Raw genomic sequence first — 19,624 nt, forward strand, 5'->3', positions numbered from 1 at the left:
CCAGTTTGTGGCTTTACTTATCGGTCTCGCTTCGGCTCCACGGGTCTTTACCAAAGTGTTGGCTCCTGTTCTGGGCCTGTTGCGGGCAGAGAGCATTGCGGTCTTGGGTTATCTGGACGTTCTGTTAAGATCGAGTGCCAGTCAGAGCCTTTTGCGCGATCTGTCCATTACAGTCCAGACTCTCCAGGAATTCGGTTAGACAATCAACATTCAGAAGTCGACCTTGTCGCCTTCGGTTCGCCTCCCGTATCTGGGAATGATCCTGGACTCTGCTCAAGCAAGGGTTTTCTTACCGGAGGACAAGCTCCGGACCCTACAGAACGAGGTCAGGTCCCTCAGGGACAATGAATCCTCGTCACTCAGGACCTGCATGCGGTCCCTGGGATTGATGGTGTCGGCCTTCGAGGCGATACCATTTGCACAGTTTCACGCGCAAGCTCTCCAAGCGGAGATCCTCGCCAGGTGGGACAGACTGCCTCAGTCCTTGGACCTGAGTGTGTCTCTGAGTCGCCAAACAATAATGGATCTCTTGTGGGGGCTTCAGTCCCCGGCTGTGTCGGAAGGCAAATCCTCCCGGCCGATTCTGTGTGGACGGTGATCACCACGGATGCCAGCCTTCCGGGCTGGGGTGGGGTCCTGGGCAACCTGTCTGCCCAGGGCACTTGGTCGGAGGAGGAATCCTCCCTTCCGATAAACATTTTGGAATTGAGCGATCAGGCTGTGCCTGATCCATTGGTCGGATCGTCTTCAGGGCAGTCCTGTACGGGTGCAGACGGACAATGCCACTGCGGTGGCTTACATCAACCACCAAGGGGGCACCAGGAGTGCCCGGGCGGCCCAGGAGGTGACCAGTATCCTGTCTTGGGCCGAGACTCGTGTCCCGGCGATATCGGCAGTTCACATTCCGGGTGTGGAGAATTGGCAGGCCGACTATCTGAGCCGCCAGACCCTGGACCAGAGGGAATGGTCCCTACACCCGGAGGTGTTTCAGATGCTGTGTGCGAAGTGGGGATCCCCGGATGTGGATCTGTTCGCATCTCGGCTAAACCACAAGGTGGAAAGGTTCGTGGCAAGAACACGCGATCCTCTGGCAGACGCCTCGGATGCGCTGGTGGTGCCTTGGTGTCAGTATCATCTGATATATGCCTTTCCTCCAATTCAGTTGTTGTCCAGGTTCCTTCGCAGGCTGGCCTCGGAACAAACACTGGTGATTCTGGTGGCGCCGGACTGGCCACGCCGGTCCTGGTACGCGGACATCATTCACCTGGCCGTAGAGCCTCCGTGGCTTCCATCCTGCTTTACAGTCGCTGGCTTTAACGGCCTGGCTGTTGAAAGCCAGGTCCTGAGAGACCGGGGTCTCTCCTCAGAGGTCATTCCTACTTTGATCATGGCTAGAAAAGCCTCTTCTGGTAAGATTTATTACCGTACATGGAAAGCTTATTTTGCCTGGTGTGAGTCCAGGGGTTTTATCTCCTCGTTCCTACTCGGTGACGAGGGTGTTGGCTTTCCTCCAGACTGGTGTGGACCAGCGCCTTGCGTTGGCCACGATTAAAGGCCAGGTATCTGCCCCGGCTGTACTTTTCCAGCGCCCTGTGGCGTCTCATTCCTTAATTCGCACCTTTATTCAAGGTGTGCGTCACTTGGCCCCTCCTAGAAGGGAGCCCTTACCTCCATGGGACTTGAACTTGGTTCTGTCCGTGTTGCGGCGTTCCCCGTTTGAAAACATCAGGGAAATCTCGTTGCCTATGCTATCAAAAAAGGTGGCTTTCTTGGTAGCGATCACTTCTGCTCGCAGAGTTGGCGGCGTTGTCTTGTCGATCCCCCTACCTGGTGGTTCATAAGGATAAGGTGGTCCTGCGACCTAACCCGTCTTTTCTGCCGAAGGTGGTTTCGGATTTTCACCTGAATGAGGACATTGTTTTACCATCGGTTTGTGCGAACCCTAGGCATCCAAAAGAGGTTGCCTTGCATTCTTTGGATGTTGTCAGGGCGATCAGGGTTTACCTGTCGTCGACTGAATCCTTTCGGAAATCAGATTCTCTTTGTTCTTCCTGAGGGACCTGGGAAGGGTATGGCTGCGTCTGCGGCGACCATTGCCAAATGGATCAGACAGACCATCGTACAGGCCTATTCGTTGCGGGAACGGGTTTATCCCTTTCCTGTCAAGGCACACTCTACCAGGTCGGTGAGTTTTTCCTGGGCCTTACGGCATCAGGCTTCGGTGGCCCAGGGGTGCAAGGCTGTGACTTGTTGGGGTTGTTTTTCTCTTGGCTATTTGTTTTCCTGGGTTGTTGCTCCTGTTGAGCCCTTTTTTGTTGCCCAGAAGGTTACCTTTCTGCTCACATAAGGTTCCTTTCTCTGATGTGGGTACTGCGTTGCCTTTCTGACGTTTGCTTTGCCCACCCCTCATGTCTACACTGCTTTGGGACATCCCCATTAGTGAAGACTGTGTGGATGGGCGGCGACTGTCGGAGGACGTAAGAGAAAACAGAATTTTTGTAAAATCTTACCGTAAAATTCCTTTCTCCGAGTCCTCCGACATTCGCCGCCCCCGCCCATCTTTTGGGGTTTTTCTACACTTTCACTGCTTGCGACCAAACTGAGTTGGGATGGCTATTGCAGGGGGGTATTGGACTAAAAGGACAGCCCCCATGGGTGTGACTATGTAGATGAATTGTTCTTTTACAAGTCTTTTGCCTAGAAACTCCTGCGGAGAGGAAGCAATACCCCATTAGTGAAGACTGTGTGAATGGGCGGCGACTGTCGGAGGACTCCGAGAAAGGAATTTTACGGTAAGATTTTACAAAAATTCATCTTTATTTTTTTTTTATCACCCCCCAACAACTCTCCCCTAGGGTCCTTTCACACAACCTTTCCATTCAGGCTCGTCTTGTCTCTTTTTCAGGCAGGCCTGATCATGTGGTCCATGCAGGTCTATGGGCAGGCTGATGTAAATAGACTTGTGTCTGTTTACACTTACCCCCTTTTCATTCATTCAGGTCCAGAAACAAAGGGAAAAGGACTGCATGTAGGGTTACCACCTCATTCCTTTAAACCAGGACACATATATTTATTATACAGGTTCTGTGGCTGATTAAGGTGGTAATTAAACTCAATTGGTACCTTAGGTGCATTATATTGGCCTCAGAACCTGTGTAATTATTATGTGTCCTGGATTAAAGAGATGGGGTGGCAACCCTAACTGCATGCTTTCCTATTTTTCTGAATCTAAACATTACAGAACAGAGGTAGCCTGATGTAAGCAGACATCCAGCTGCCCATAGAGCCATTACAGGTTTGCCCCTGTCCACTGTGCTAACATACACACGGACATAAACTGAACAGGTATGGATGTAAAAAAGCTGACCTCCGTCCATTACCATTCAGCTGTGATTCAGCTGGGGATCTGCCCACAAATCCCTTGCTGAATGGTGTGGACAAAGCCTGATGATCGTCAACTTGAGCCCGAGTGTGTAGGAGAAATAAGGTTTTGCCTAGGGTGTCAAAAATCCTTGCACCAGCCCTGCATAGGAGGTAGGCATCCTTCCGGGTTCACGTTTTTTTCCTGAGACTGGCCAGCAGCAGCCGAGAGATGTCACTTTAGAACCAATCAGGGGACTCACTTCTGATCGAGGCATCAGTGAAGCGCATAGTCACTGGAGGGCCGCATGAACGCGATGACGGGGGGGGGGGGGGGGGGGGCGATAACCGGTTTCAGAGCATGCGTGCGTTATTTAACATGTATACATAGACATTTCATGAAACATCAGGTCATAAATATTTACGTGAAGTCATGGAAAAGTCATGGAATTTTATTGGTAAAAATGTGTATGAACCCTGTGTCCAATATCACAGACTTGTATATGTAAGAACAGAATATTCCCAAGCAGTTTTCACTGTATCTTCCTTCAAATGAGTGCTGCTAACTCTACAAACAAAAAACCCACAAATGTCTACTCATGAAATAAAGTACATAATAACACAGAATAATTAAACACATAGTTTAGACAATTGTTGTATTGGAGTCGTTTTTTGTATAGTGTGTAAATGGTTTGTATTTTGTCTATTCTGGATTAATAAACGTAAAGTTTTATTGTAAATGTCATGTCTGCAAAGTCCGATCTTAGGCTATTTTATTTTCATCATATTGATACGTCTAGGGATGTGGCACAATTTTCACAGTAATTTTAAGAGTTATAGATATACAGTGGGTACGGAAAGTATTCAGACCCCCTTAAATTTTTCACTCTTTGTTATATTGCAACCATTTGCTAAAATCATTTAAGTTCATTCTTCTTCCTCATAAATGTACACATAGCACCCCATACTGACAGAAAAACACAGAATTGTTGACATTGTTGCAGATTTATTAAAAAAGAAAAACTGAAATATCACATGGTCCTAAGTATTCAGACCCTTTGCTGTGACACTCATATATTTAACTCAGGTGCTTTCCATTTCTTCTGATCATCCTTGAGATGGTTCTACACCTTCATTTGAGTCCAGCTGTGTTTGATTATACTGATTGGACTTGATTAGGAAAGCCACACACCTGTCTATATAAGACCTTCCAGATAACAATGCATGTCAGAGCAAATGAGAATCATGAGGTCAAAGCAACTGCCTGAAGAGCTCAGAGACAGAATTGTGGCAAGGCACAGATCTGGCCAAGGTTACAAAAAGATTTCTGCTGCACTTAAGGTTCCTAAGAGCACAGTGGCCTCCATAATCCTCAAATGGAAGATGTTTGGGACAACCAGAACCCTTCCTAGAGCTGGCCGTCCGGCCAAACTGAGCTTTTGGGGGAGAAGAGCCTTGGTGAGAGAGGTAAAGAAGAACCCAAAGATCACTGTGGCTGAGCTCCAGAGATGCAGTCAGGAGATGGGAGAAAGTTGTAGAAAGTCAACCATCACTGCAGCCCTCCACCAGTCGGGGCTTTATGGCAGAGTGGCCCGACGGAAGCCTCTCCTCAGTGTAAGACACATGAAAGCCTGCATGGAGTTTGCTAAAAAAACACCTGAAGGACTCAAAGATGGTGAGAAATAAGATTCTCTGGTCTGATGAGACCAAAATAGAACTTTTTGGCCTTAATTCTAAGCAGTATGTGTGGAGAAAACCAGGCACTGCTCATCACCTGTCCAATACAGACCCAACAGTGAAGCATGGTGGTGGCAGCATCATGCTGTGGGGGTGTTTTTCAGCTGCAGGGACAGGACGACTGGTTGGAATCGAGGGAAACATGAATGCAGCCAAGTACAGGGATATCCTGGACAAAAACCTTCTCCAGAGTGCTCTGGACCCCAGACTGGGCCGAAGGTTTACTTTCCAACAAGACAATGACCCTAAGCACACAGCTAAAATAACGAAGGAGTGGCTTCACAACAACTCCGTGACTGTTCTTGAATGGCCCAGCCAGAGCCCTGACTTAAACCCAATTGAGCATCTCTGGAGAGACCTAAAATGGCTGTCCACCAACGTTTACCATCCAACCTGACAGAACTGGAGAGGATCTGCAAGGAGGAATGGCAGAGGATCCCCAAATCCAGGTGTGAAAGACTTGTTGCATCTTTCCCAAAAAGACTCCTGGCTGTATTAGATCAAAAGGGGGCTTCTACTAAATACTGAGCAAAGGGTCTGAATACTTAGGACCATGTGATATTTCAGTTCTTCTTTTTTAATAAATCTGCAACAATGTCAACAATTCTGTGTTTTTCTGTCAGTATGGGGTGCTATGTGTACATTCATGAGGAAGAAGAATGAACTTAAATGATTTTAGCAAATGGCTGCAATATAACAAAGAGTGAAAAATTTAAGGGGGTCTGAATACTTTCCGTACCCACTGTATACTGCATATCATTATAAACCTGCAATTGTTTTAATGCTGTATATAATATATTTATTTTTAATTTTTTTTTCGTTTTGTAGGCCTGCTGGTGGATGTAAAACCTGGACAGCAACTGCCTGTGACTTTCTTTCCTTCTATCTAAATGGAGCCACAGCAAAAATGATAATTGAAGTTTGTATTCTGAAAAGCTTATTACTTTTTTTTTTTTGCAGTGTTAAATTTGTGCTTATACAGTAAGGACTTTTATCTATATGCCCTCATATCGCTCATTTTCTTTCCTTGGAGTCAAGATGTCTGCTAGGTGCCGCTAAAGCTGACAGCTGTTTTTTCTAATCATACTTTACAAGATACCTTGAAATGTCAAGTAAGAGCTGTAAGGACAGCCCAGTAAAACTCCTCCCACCCCCCCGGAAGCTTCAGTTTTTTTTCCAAAGTTTTGAACTCTGATAGGTGCTTTCCTTGGCGTACAGTGCAGTCCGTTAAGCTAGCTTCAAGGTGCAAGGTCTAGATTCAAGATGCACCCAACTGATGGAACCCTATTCCAGAAGGCATCTTAAACCGGTTGTAAACCTACCAAAAAAAAAACTGAAAGACAAAGGCATAATGAGCTAGTATGCATCGCATACTAGCTCATTATGAAATTCTTTCCTTAGAACGAAGCCCCCCACAGTGCTGCCCGCTCACTGCTGACATGGCGTCTATCTATACCCAGTCTTCTTTCCGGGTTTGCGTCCTCTGGCCATCTGATGGCCGGAGCCACAATGATGTTCACGGCACAGGGCTCTGAAGGATTGGCACGGGCAGCCGTTCCTTCAGATCGCATGCGCCTGTGATGTCACTGGCTGCATGCAAGGTAAATATTTCCTAAACGGTGCATGTTTAGGGGATATTTACAGTATCTGTAGGTAAGCCTTATAAAAGGCTTACCTATAGGTACAAGTTACAGAGGAAGCTTCACTTCCTCTTTAAGGAGTCTTATCACTTGGAGGGTGACTGCTGAGTAGGGCTTGTTTCTAATTCGCTGCTTGAGGGGAACCTCAGGATAAACACACTGCAACAGATAAGAGACAGTATCCTTTCCTGGGTATGATGTGCTCCAGAACTCTAAGGAATAAAATATGGACTGCAGCTCACTAGCAAGCCAGCAAGGAGAGAAGTCCAGTTTAATTTTTAAAGTTGCGACCCTTTTTTTATGCTGGTTTCTTGGTCTTGATACCCACATGAAGTCTATGTAGCCTGCTTCTGGGAGGGCACAGTACACACATGCTCACTATACTGGCACCCAACATGCACAGGCCCAACTTCTCTTTGCCTCTTCACTACAGCAGCACAACAGTCCTCTAAGGTATATAGCAAAGCTTCACATGCTGCCCCCCCCCCCCCCCCCCCCTCTGCTGTGGGAATTTTAGGCATTGAAAACTGGCAGAGCTGGATTAGGGAGAGTGGTTTTTACACCTGCAAGAGTTTCACCAACTCTTTCTGCAATATAACACGCTAGACTTGGATCTCCTGGTATCCTGTCGCAACAGGAAAGTACTGAGGTTTGTGGTGAGTGTAAGGGATCCCGGTGTGAATGCAAAAGATGCTCTCGTGGTAACACATAATTTGCGCCTTCCCTACTCTTCGGTTTCTCCCTCCTCTGCTTCACAGGATAGATCCCGAAGGGTTTTCCATTCATCTTTGTGGCTGCAGACTATCCTTGTTATTCCTAGTACACTGACGTAGTGTGATTGGTGGCAGATGTGCCTTGGAGGCTTTCTCTATGAGAAGATCCTCTGTCATAAGTGCTGATCTTCCACCGTGTTTTTCCATCTCTGGCTTTGACGGTGTGGCTATTGAAAGCCAGGATCTGGGAGACAGGGTGTGTCCGGCTCAGTGATTCCTAACATGCTGAAGGCCTGTAAATCTACTCCTTGAAATATATATCATTGCGCTTGAAAGGCTTACATTTTGTGGCACAAGGCTGCGAACTACAACTATATTACTTCTCAGTGGCTCGAACTTTAGCATTAACCAGAAACTTGCTTTAGGTAGCATTGGGGGCCAGATTTCTGACCTCACAATATTCTTTCCATGACCTTGGCTCCTCGCTCCTTGATTCATTCTCCTCCATGGTTACTATTACCATCACACATCCTGTGTCGGAGCTAACCGACTTATCCTGTAACCCCCCTGTGTTTCTGCACAGTTATAAGGTTATTCTCTGTCCACACCCCTCCTTACCGAAGATAGTATCTGATTTTCACCTGTACAAGGACATTGTCCTACCTTCCTTGTGTCCCTGCTCTTCGCACCCTAAGGAGGTTGCTCTGCACTCCTTGAATGTGATCTGGGCAGTTTGTGTCTACCTGTCTTCTACAGCTTCCTTCAGTAGACCAGTTTCTTTGTTTGTGATTGTGAATAGACTGCAAAAATCTCAGATTGGGCAAATAGTAATTTAGGCCTATGCTAATGCGATCAAGGGTTGGGCTCCTCCCTTCTCCATTACAGCACAGTCTACCAGGGCACCTAGTGTCTCTTGGATGTTCCGATATCAGGTGTCAATTTAGTCCGCTACCTGGTCACCTGTACTTACCTTTACCAAGTTTTACAAAGTTGATGTGTTTTTCATCCTTGGATTTTTTCTTTTGGCCACAAGGTTTTGCAGGTTGCTGTTTGAGGTTCCTTTATTTTCTTCTTTTGGGGGGTGTTTTTCAGGTGGTTGCTTGGTTTGCCTTTTCTCCTTTTGTTCCTCTCCTACCACTCATTGAGGCACTGCTTTGGGACATCCCTACAGTATAGTCAAGATTAAAAAGAGCGGTTTCTAATGAACTTAAGAAAAAAGCGTGTTTGTTACTCACCATAAAATTCCTTTCTCTGAGTCCATTGATGGACACAGCACCCGCCCCTCTTGTGTTTTTTTTTTTCCCCTTGTACTGCTTTGTGAATAACTGAGCTGCCTATATCGTAGGAAGTTTATATCAGCTAGGACTGGCCATAGGATGGCTGCATCAATGAATCCGATGGTCCTAGTTCATAACTTACTTCAAACTGCCAGGATGTCCATTTCCCTGTATTAAGCCTATAAATCTAACACCAGCTAAACCCTTTTCCAACAAAATATGCTTTCAGGGGGGCGTGGCTTGCGCGCGTGCTGCATGGACGCTTGAGCTGAGAGCTCTCTGTACCCGGCCGACTCTTACCCCTGCATATCCGAGGCACAGCGACTTCTGACACTCGACACTTACCGGATCACCTAGCTGAACACATCGGGAAGATGACCAGCCGTAAGAGGAAGGATGAGCGGGGCCCGAAAAAGCTCACGGCCTTCTTCTTTCCACAGCCACCTTTCCCTGAGAGGATCCAAGATGGCGCCGCAGCGCGACATGACGGCGGGAGTCCTGCGGCCTACACGGATCTCCCTGATGCGGTCCCATCGTCATCTCCTGAGGATTCCCCCTCACTGCCACCTATGCCGGACTCCTCTCCTGCAACACCGATATCGGGTAGCCCAGCGAAGTCGAGGATGCGTCCTGCTAATCCTCCCAGGATTGATGTGAGTAAGTCTTTTGCCTCTATGCACTCTATGACAGCACTTCAATCCTCTATTGCTGCGTTTCCCACTACTGGCCAACCTGTCCTGGACACCACAATGAAAAACATGTTAATGACTTTCCAATCCTCCCTTATGGCTAATCTCACCACCATAATGGACAGATTTGCATATGAAATGAGACATATGGGCAGCAGGGTGTCACATATGGAGCATGGTATGCAGGATTGTGCTGAAACGGTGAATGACCTTGTGGACGCTTATCAGGAGCAAAGGGAGGACACAGAGTGGATTAAATCCAAAATAGCGGATTTGGAGGATCGTTCGCGCCGCAATAACATCAAGCTGCGCGGCATTCCTGAATCAGTGCAGCCGAACGATCTTCTCCAGCATGCATCCACTCTTTTCTCTACTTTGGTCTCGGAATTGGCTCCTATCGAACTGACTATTGACAGAATTCACAGAATCCCTAAGCCCCGCCACCTGGAAGATTCTGTGCCCAGAGATGTGCTTTTGCGTATGCACTTCTATCCCGCCAAAGAAAAAATCCTCAAAGTATCCAGGCAGTTAGGAACACTACCTGATCCTTATGCGGCAGTGCAGCTCTACGCTGACTTGTCTCAGCATATCCTACAACAAAGGAGGCAACTGAAAACCCTCACAAAAGCCCTTTTCAATCATAAAATTCTGTATAAGTGGCGCCACCCGGCGACTTTGCTTGTTACTCACAATGGGATCCCGCACACCATATCCACCATAGAAGGAGGAATGCGGCTCCTTCACTCTTGGGGTATCATCCCGGATCCCCCGAGGAACTTCCATGATGGCTCTCAACATTCTTCCTCATCCCGCTCGAGACCTTAACAAGGACAAGGACGCCAAAATCACCGACCATGACAAGCTGTGCTTCCCTGCTTTCTCGTCTACTAGCCCGGCCGGGCTACAGCTCTTTCTTTATTCTGTTCCTGTAACCAGTTAATCCACCCTGGTGGATGTCCCCTGTTTCTTTATCAGTAGGCCTCTCCGTAGGATACCCCTACTGATTATCAGTGCACATCGGCCACTCAACCCACTTACCGAGCATAGTTCAAGCAGCCTCATTTGGTTGCTCATCAGAGAAGTATTGCATACTCATTGTTCTTTTTGTTGTCTGCTTCTATTTTTGTGTACCTCACCTTTAGTGCCTTCATTCATCAGTGGCAGTGACTCTCGGAACTAGTGACAGCGACTGAACCTGTCTGCCTATTTGGACACCCCCTTGTACCTGGAGTCCTCACCAGTGGCACAAGACTCACTAAAATATGCTTTCAGTTGGGAAAGGATAAAGCTTCTGACAGATTGTTATTGCTGTTTCTGTCCCTATTTGAGAGATTTCCTTCATTTCCTGCCTGGATGAACACACATCACAAGGACAGACACAAACTTTTTTTTTCTAAGTGAACAGGATAAAGGCTACAACCAATTTCATTTTATTTATTTATTTATTTTATATCTTTGTTTTTCTCTCCAGGCGACATTCATTCCCCATTATTCCTGCACTGATGTTACCAAGACAGGAAGGGAAATCTCAGCCGAGTCAGTTGTAAAAACAAAAGACAATTTTTTTGCTGCTTCCCTCTCTATTCAAAACTTTTACATGTTTTTTTTTTTTGTTCCTCTAAGAGTTTGGGTTTACAGTATTCATCTTTACAGAACAAATGTAAAGGTGAACTAATACCATACGCCTGCTTCCTGCCCCATGGTCCCTGTTATATTTACCTTCTGAGATGTTGAGCTGTAAGTGCCCCAGCACCTTGTCCTGCAGTTTGGGGATTTGAAATTCAAACTTTTCTCCCTCCTCTGTGCAGTACCTATAGGGCGGACCAGAGCAGTTCTGTGGTCAGCACCGTCAAATTAAATTACTCTGGTCCGTCCATGGACGGAGAGCAGTGGGTTTTTTCAAATCCCCAGAATGCTGTGCCAGTTTTGGGGGTGTTGAATGTTCAGCACCCCTGAGAGATTTGTACTGGAGGGGCAGAGTGATGAGGAGGTTGAACTTAATTTTTGTGTGTAAAAGTGAACTAGTAGCAGATTTAGTAGGCATAGCACTAACCAATTATTTATAGATGACACATTTTTTAATGTCCTTTTGGATAAATTGTATTGAATGTCTTCTGTAGGAAAATGCTTCACTGTGGCCTTTGCCTGTAAGGATCTTATGCAAGAATGAAGCAGGACAGCTTATTGATGTGTCTGATTTCTTGGTAAATAAGGGATTGGCCTTGAGAGATAGAAGGTATATATTTACTATTAACATGTATTTACTCTACTGTGACAACTTTTATCTCTTTAACCACTATTCTTGTAGTTCTAAGGTAAACAGTGATCGCAAAAAAGTATTTGATCTCCTGCTGAGTTTGTATGTTTGCCCACTGACAAAGAAATGATCAGTCTATAATTTTAATTGTAGGTTTATTTTAACAGTGAGAGACAGAATAACAAAATATTTCAGAAAAATGCATTTCAAATAATTTATAAATGGATTTGCATTTAATGAATGAAATAAGTATTTGATCCCCTATAAAACAGCAAGCCTTCTGGCTCCCAGATGTCTTAAATACAGATAACAAACTGAGATTAGGAGCACTCTCTTAAAGAGAGTGTTCCTAATCTCAGCCTGTTACCTGTACAAAAGACACCTGTTCACAGAATCAATCAATCAATCAATCAGATTCCAGTCTCTTCACCTTGGGCAATACCAAAGAGCGGTCTAATGATGTCAGGGACAAGATTGTAGACCTGCACTAGGCTAGAATGGGCTACAAGTCCATCGCCAAGGAGTTTGGTGAGAGGGTAAAACAGTTGGTGTGAATATTCTCAAATGAAAGAAACACAAAATAACTGTCAATCTCTCTCGGTCTGGGGCTCTTTGCAAGATCTCACCTCATGGAGTTTCAATGAGAACAGTGAGGAATCAGCCCAGAACCACACGGGATAATCTTGTCATTAATCTCAATGCAGCTGGGACCATAATCGCCAAGAAAACAATTGGTAACACACTACACCATGAAGGATTGAAATCCTGCAGTGCCTGCAAGGTCCCCATGCTCGCATGTACAGACCCGTCTGAAGTTTGCTAATGAACATCTGAATAATTCAGAGGAGAACTCTGGGTTAAAGTGTTTTCAGATGAGACCAAAATCAAGCTATTTTGCATCAACTCAGCTTGCCATGTTTGGAGGAGGAAGATTGCTGCCTATAACCCCCAAGAACACCATCCCCACTGTCAAACATTAGGTGGAAGCATTATGCTTTGAGGTGTTTTTCTGCTAAGGGGACAGGACAACTTTACCGCATCAAAGGGGCGATGGACGGGGCCATTTACCATCAAATCTTGGGCGAGAACCTCCTTCCCTCAGCCAGGGCATTAAAATGGGTCGTGGATGGGTATTCCGGCATGACAATGACCCAAAACACACTGCCAAGGCAACACAGAAGTGGCCACAAGAAGATGCACATTAAGGTCCTGGTGTGCCTAGCCAGTCTCAAGACCTTAATCTCATAGAAAATATGTGGAGGGAGCTGAAGGTTTAGGTTAACAAATGTCAGCCTCAAAACCTTAATGGAGAGGATCTGCAAAGAGGAGTGTGAAAAATCTCTCCTGAGATGTGTGCAAACCTTGTGGCCAACTACTGGAAATGTCAGACCTTCGTGATTTCCAGCAAGGGTTTTGCTGCCAAGTACTAAGTCAAGTACTAAGTCATGCTGTGAATACTTATTAACCACTCCTGGATCGCCCACCGTGTATTTATGTCGCTACTTTGACGTTCAATATTGGTGTTATGGCAGCAGATAGCTGCCATAACCCTGGTATTTTTCTACACGGCCGGTGGTCCTCTTTAACATAAAAGTGGTTCACTGCCGCATCAGTTTTATGGGTGGTGGGAGAGGTGCTTCCCGGTCGTTTTTCCCGCTTACTGGAGCCGTCGGTAGCAGGGAAAACGACCTGGTCCTCTCAGGTGCTGTGCAGGAAGTCAAGTGAGGGCAAGATGGCCCCCACTCAACTCTATGGCCTTGGAGGACCAGAGTGATGTCATACGTCGCTTCCGCCCAACGGCCTTTTTGGTTTTCTTTTTCTGAGTTAGAAAAATTACTTTTCTCTCGTTCATTGACAGACACAGCTCCATATCTTCTTGGCCATTGGGTTATGCTGCCCCTACAGGAGTAGGACAGTAGGCAGGCATAACACCACACACTCTGCTACAGCCCTCAGTTTGTTTCTGCCTAGTTTAGGAGTAGGACCTAGTTCCCTGCTGGGACTTCGGTCTTAGCTATTTAATAGGGAAACTTTTGTGATATGTAATTTTTTATTTACTAGTTAGAGTTCCTGGAGAACTGCAAGCAACAGCCGGCTGGGTTTCGGACTGGATAATCTAAAGATCCTTAAGGTCTCCCAGCCTGGCCAGCGTGAGTAAGCAGGTTATAGTCCAGCACCAGACTTTGCCATGCCAGAGGCCCGATGGAAGTGGACCGTCTTGCTGGGACACGATCCACCTGGAACTCCCTGAGTTGCAGCGTACCCCCTGGCTGACGGCACCCCCATCCTGGGTGGGAGGTGGTCTGTCCGGAGTGGCGCCCACCTGATACCGTGGTATGGTGAGTAAAGCTGTCCCCCCCCAACTCTCTGGCGGTCTCGGGGTGGACGTGAGCCCCTCCTTGGAATAGTCGGACCCTTGGGCATTCCTCCGTTCCCTGGCCTCTCGGATATACCAGGCCCCCCTCAGCTGGTTTTCCCCCCTTCCCATAGTAGGTTCCTACCTCTGGGGGGGAGGAAACATTGTGGCTGCTGCGGCATTTCTGCTGGTTGGGGGTACTGTCCTGCTGGGGTCTTTTCCCAGGGACCATACAATGCCTCCTGTCTGGGACCAGTTTCATGCTATTTTTTTTTCCCATTGAAAATGCATGGGCAGCCATTTGCTATTAGTTCCCAATAGGAGTGCATGGGGCGGCCATTTTTTTTTTTGTAGTCCACGATCGCTGGACAAGCAAAAGGTATGACACTAAAAATCTAGCAATGACCCAGGCATTTTTCTATTTCCTGTGTCAGATCATTTTTTTATTTCTGGTACAGAGCATTCCAGCAAGCCTCCTGAGCGGTTTGGTAATGTGTTTGGGATTCCCTGTAGGTTTTCCTCACTCACTCTCCTAACAGATTGTGCTTGATTGGGACTTGCCATACTGCTAGTGCAACGGTGCAATTGCGTTTTGTGCGACTTTTTTAAAGTGACACTGCATTATTTTAGTTTCAGTGTAAATGGAGTCCAAGGACAAATTTAAACCTCCAGACCCCCTCGGTGCGGCTCCAGTGACCTTCTGGATCGCAGCCCTTGTCTGCTTTTACTGCAGTGTTGGAAAGCCTGATGTCCAAATTGCATTTAGTGTTAAAAAGTGCAGTTAGCCATAAACATTCTTTGCTTTCACCTCCTGATGTAGTATCCTCAGATTCTGAGGCTGATATGGCTGCCACAGACGCACCCTATCCTGATGGATCGGTGTCCTCGCATTCTGATGGTGAAGAGGATCTGTCCTCGTCAGCCTCCATGTGGGAAAGCACATTGGTGGAAGCACTTTAGTTTCAGTATGAGAAACTTTAAAAATGGCAGATAAATCTACAGCGTCAGGTTCACAGGTGTCTTTTGACACTCGCAAGACAAAAAAATTGGGCAAGGTGCCCTGAAATTTTTGACAATATTGTTGATGAACTGTGGCAGCGCATCAAGCACATGCTTGTGGTGCCCAGGCGCTTTAAACACCATTATCCTTTTGCAGATGCCGTTTCCACTCGGTGGACCGCGCGGACCAAGGTGGATCACCCAGTTTCCAGACTGAATAAGTCTACTGTGGTTGTGGTGGAAGAATCCCTTGCCTTTGCGGCTTTTTATGGATCCCATGGATAGACAGGTTGAGTCTTTGTCCCGCCCTCTACACGTGTTAGCAGGTTCCATTTTGAAACTGATGTTTGTGAACATTTGGGTGTCACAGATGGTCACTGAATGGGTGAAGTTACTTAAAGGTAACTTGGAAACGGAACAGCTCCCTCCGGCATTGATTGAATTAATGGCTCAAGCCCTTCGGTTCATGTGTGATACGTCCCTTGATGCAGCTCTCCTAGGGGCAGAGTGTCTTCAGTAGTGATTGCTAGAAGACTCATGGTGTGGTTAGAAAGCTGGTTTGCGGACCAGGCTTCCAAAAAGGCTTTGACTGATCTTCCCTTTAGGGGGGAGAGGTTGTTTGGATCCTCCCTGGATGAGTTGATCAAAGGCCTTACGGGCGGGAAAAGTACTCTTCTCCCTCAAACATCTAAGTGCACGGTACCACATGTTAGAAGGGGGCCACCTTAAACTGCTCATAGGCGGCTTTTTCATACCTCCGGGTCGCAAGAGAAAGAGAAACCGTTCAGGTCTTCTGGGGGTCCCCGGAAGCCATGGTCAGGTAAATCAAAGACCGGCCAGTCCGAATCTGCAGACAAATCCTCGTCTGCATGAAGGGGCACCCTCACCCATTTCTGGGATGGGGGGACATTTTTGCTTCTTTCCGGAACCATAGACTTCCTTGATTCAGGACAAATGGGTTCACAAACTGATCCAATCAGGATACGAGATCGAATTCCGGTCTCGTCCGCCGGACAGATTCTTCCCGTCCAATCTGTGCCTATCTCCAGTCTGATTAAGGAATCTACGAGAGGTGGTACAAGATCTGCTGTCACAAAGGGTGATTGTGCCGGTTCCCTCTTAGGAACGCTTTCAAGGGTTTTATTAAAACCTGTTTACTGTGTCCAGAAAGAAGGCAAGGTGCGTCCAATCCTGGACCTCAAGGCTCTGAAATTGCTTTGTGCAGGTACAGAAGTTTTAAATGGAATCAATTTGAACGGTAGTGGCGTACTTACACCAGAGAGACTTTTTGGCCTCCATAGATATCAAGGAGGCATATCTACACATCCCTATCTACGCTGGACACCAGCGGTTTCTTAGCTTTGCCGTAGCAGAGAAGCATTATCAATTTGTGGCGTTACCCTTCCCCCCCCCCCCCCCAGGGTTCTTAACAAGGTATTGGCATTACTTCGCCAATGGGGGAATTCGGTACTGGGGTATCTGGACGATCTCTGGACTCTCATTCACGCCTGTTCGGCGACTTGACGATCACTGTCAGAAACCTGCAAGAGTTTGGTTGGAACATCAGTTTAAAAAAATCCACCCTGATAATTCCTTGAGACTGGATTATCTGGGCTTGACTCTGGATTCAGCTTTGGCGAGGGTCTTTCTTCCTCCAGGCAAGCTGCAAAAGTTGCAGGGGGCGATCCGGTTGCTGTTGGCAAACAATCTGTCATCTCTGCGGACTTGCATGCGGGCCTTGGGTCTGATGGTATCTACCTTTGAGGCGGTTCTGTTTGCTCAGTTCCATATGAGACCTTTGCAAAGGGAGATTCTTGTCAAATGGAACAAGGATCCAAAGTCCTTGGATGGACACTTTGATTTGGTTGAGTCACACCACAAAGTCTGCTCTGCTGTGGTGTCTTCATTCACCAGCACTATGCCAGGGCAAGTCCTTCCTTCCGTTGTTTTTGGGTAGTGGTAATCGCGGACGCCAGCCTGTCGGGCTGGGGTGCTGGGGAAGCTCTGTGCCCAGGGAACCTGGACAGTAAAAGAGTTCAAACTGCCAATAAATGTTTTGGAGCTCAGAGCAATAAAGCTTTGTCTGAGCCACTGGTCGACTCGTCTGCAAGATTGTCTGGTTCGGATTCAATCGGACAATGCCACAGTTGTGGCTTACATCTATCACCAGGGGGGCACCAAGAGTGTCTTGGCGGCCAGGGAAGTGGCTGAGATTCTGGCCTGGGCGGAAAAGTTTGTTCCAGCTCTCTCTGCTGTGCACATCTCAGGTGTGGAAAACTGGCACGCAGATTACCTAAGTCAGGTGTTGGATCAAGGGGAGTGGTCCCTACACCTGGAGGTGTTTCATCTCCTGTGTGTTCGGTGGGTGACACCCAAGGTCGATCTGTTTGCTTCTTGTCTCAACAAGAAGGTTCAGAGGTTCATGGCCAGGTCTCGGGATCCTCTGGCCGACACCACAGACGCACTGGTGGCTCCTTGGGGTCAGTATCGGCTGATCTATGCGTTCCCTCCGCTGAAGCTCCTGCTGAGGCTTCTATGCAGGCTAGAGGTGTAAGGGATTCCAGTCATTCTGGTGGCCCCAGACTGGCATCGTCGGTCCTGGTACGCAGACCTAGTAAGGCTGGTTGCCGATGCTCCTTGGAGACTTCCTCTCAGGGAAGATCTGCAGTCTCAAGTTCCAATCTTCCATCTTGCTTTACATTCCCATGGCTGTTGAAAGCCAGGTTCTGAGGGATAGAGGTCTTTTTGACTCTGTGATTCCTACGTTATTGAAGGTCAGGAATTCAACTTCCAGAAAGATTTATCATCGTACGTGGAAATCGTACATTCATGGTGTGAATCGCTGAAGGTACACCCTCGCTTGTTTTCATTAGCTAGGGTGTTGGCCTTTCTGCTAAAAGGGGTTGAACAGCGGTTGGCTTTGGGAATTATAAAAGACCAAGTGTCGGCTTTGGCTATATATTTCCAATGCCCGTTAGCTACGCATGCCTTGATTTGCACTTTCGTTCAGGGGGTGTGCCATATGGCTCCTCCGAGACGATCCCCGCTGCCTCCATGGGATCTGAATTTGGTATTATCTGTTCTTCAAAAGCCTCCTTTTGAGAACATTAGGGAATTTTTTCTGCTTTCTTTGTCTCAGAAGGTTGCCTTTTTGGTGGCTATCACTTCTGCATGCAGTTTCTGAATTGGCGGCGTTGTCCTGCCGCTCTCCTTATGTGGTGGTCCACAGAGATGAAGTGGTACTTCGACCTAATCAGTCTTTTCCTCCTAAGGTGGTTTCTGATTTTCATTTGAATGAAGACAATGTGTTGCCTTCACTTTGTCTTAAGCCAAAGCATCCCAAGGAAATAGCTTTGCATTCTTTGGATGTGGTTCGGGCAATCAGGGTTTACCCAGCGGCTACTGAGTCTTTTCTGAAAATCAGATGCTCTTTTTGTCCTTACCGAGGGACCTCATAAGGGATTGGCTGTGTCTGCTGCGACCATAGCTAGATGGATCAGGCAGACGGTGGTTCAGGCTTATTCGCTGAAGGGTCAGGTTCCTCCTTTACCTGTGAAGGTGCATTCTACTAGGGCGCTGAGTGCCTCTTGAGCTTTTCGCCATCGAGCGTCAGTGATGCAAATTTGCAAGGTGGTAACTTGGTCGTCTGTGCATATGTTCATAAAGTTCTACAAAGATGTGTTGGCATCATCCGATGCCTCTTTTGACCGCAAGATTTTGCAGTCTGCTGTTTAAAAGAGAACCTTTTGTTTGTTTTCTCTTTGAGGGTGTATGTTTTTTCTAGGTGTGCCCAAGTTGATCTGGTTGAGCTCCATGTTACCTAGTTGGCTAAGTTTTAGCCTTTGGGGAATTACGTTCTTGTTTGCGTTGTTTTCCCACCCCTCATGCAAAAGACCTAGTTCCTTGCTGGGATCTCTGGTCCTGGCATTTTTTTTTTTTTACACATAGATTTTCTTTTTTCCTGTGAGATCTACAATCAACTGTCAGACTGGGCGATGGGCTGGATAATCGAGATCCAGTGGTCACCCCAGTCTGGCCGACGAGGGCGGGCAGACCTCAGCTCCGCACTAGATCAGCCACAGCTTAGCCCCACCGGACTGGGGCTGGCCTGCGAGTTAAAAGCCATGTGAGGTAACATACGACCTGGTTTCGGTTTAAGTTGCAGCGTTCCTCCCGGGCTGAAAGCCCCCCATTTGGATAGAGAGGGGGTTCTGTCCAGGTCGGTGCCCACCTGGTTCCTAGTATGGTAAGTAACTGTCGTTGCCCCCCCCCCCTCTCCCCCAGGAGGGTTTTGGGGTGGAAATGGGCCCCTCTATGGGACAGTCAGACCCCCTGGTTCCCTTCCTTCCTTCCCATTAGGCACCCCACTCATCAGTCTGGTTGTCCCTGTGGGCCTCCTGGGGTAAGGGCAGGGTGCTTTGGGGGGGGGGGGGGTGCGTCGGAGGCAACCGATCGGACTGGTCTTGCCAGGCTTGAAATGCCTATCTGGTGCTGTTGGTCGCCAACATTCCTTGGAAACTTCCTTTCAGGAAGGATCTGCTGTCCCAAGGGCCAATTTTCCATCCTACTTTACAGTTGCTGGTTTTGACGGCTTGG

General features: G+C 47.3%; 1 protein-coding gene across 1 annotated transcript in view; it reads left to right on the plus strand.

The window, feature by feature from the left end:
- The window catches only part of LOC309548216 (RING finger protein 17-like), a gene marked incomplete at both ends in the record, with an annotated part of 356,308 nt that overhangs the window by 120,271 nt on the left and 216,413 nt on the right, over positions 1–19,624 (plus strand). Inside the window, 2 exons of the mRNA XM_082248170.1 lie at positions 5,926–6,016; positions 11,537–11,652. Coding sequence (XP_082104296.1) covers positions 5,926–6,016; positions 11,537–11,652 — 207 coding nt within the window. The remainder of the gene's footprint in view (positions 1–5,925; positions 6,017–11,536; positions 11,653–19,624) is intronic.

Source organism: Pelophylax lessonae (assembly GCF_965119305.1).
Source record: "Pelophylax lessonae genome assembly, chromosome: 2".
Taxonomy (NCBI): domain Eukaryota; kingdom Metazoa; phylum Chordata; class Amphibia; order Anura; family Ranidae; genus Pelophylax; species Pelophylax lessonae.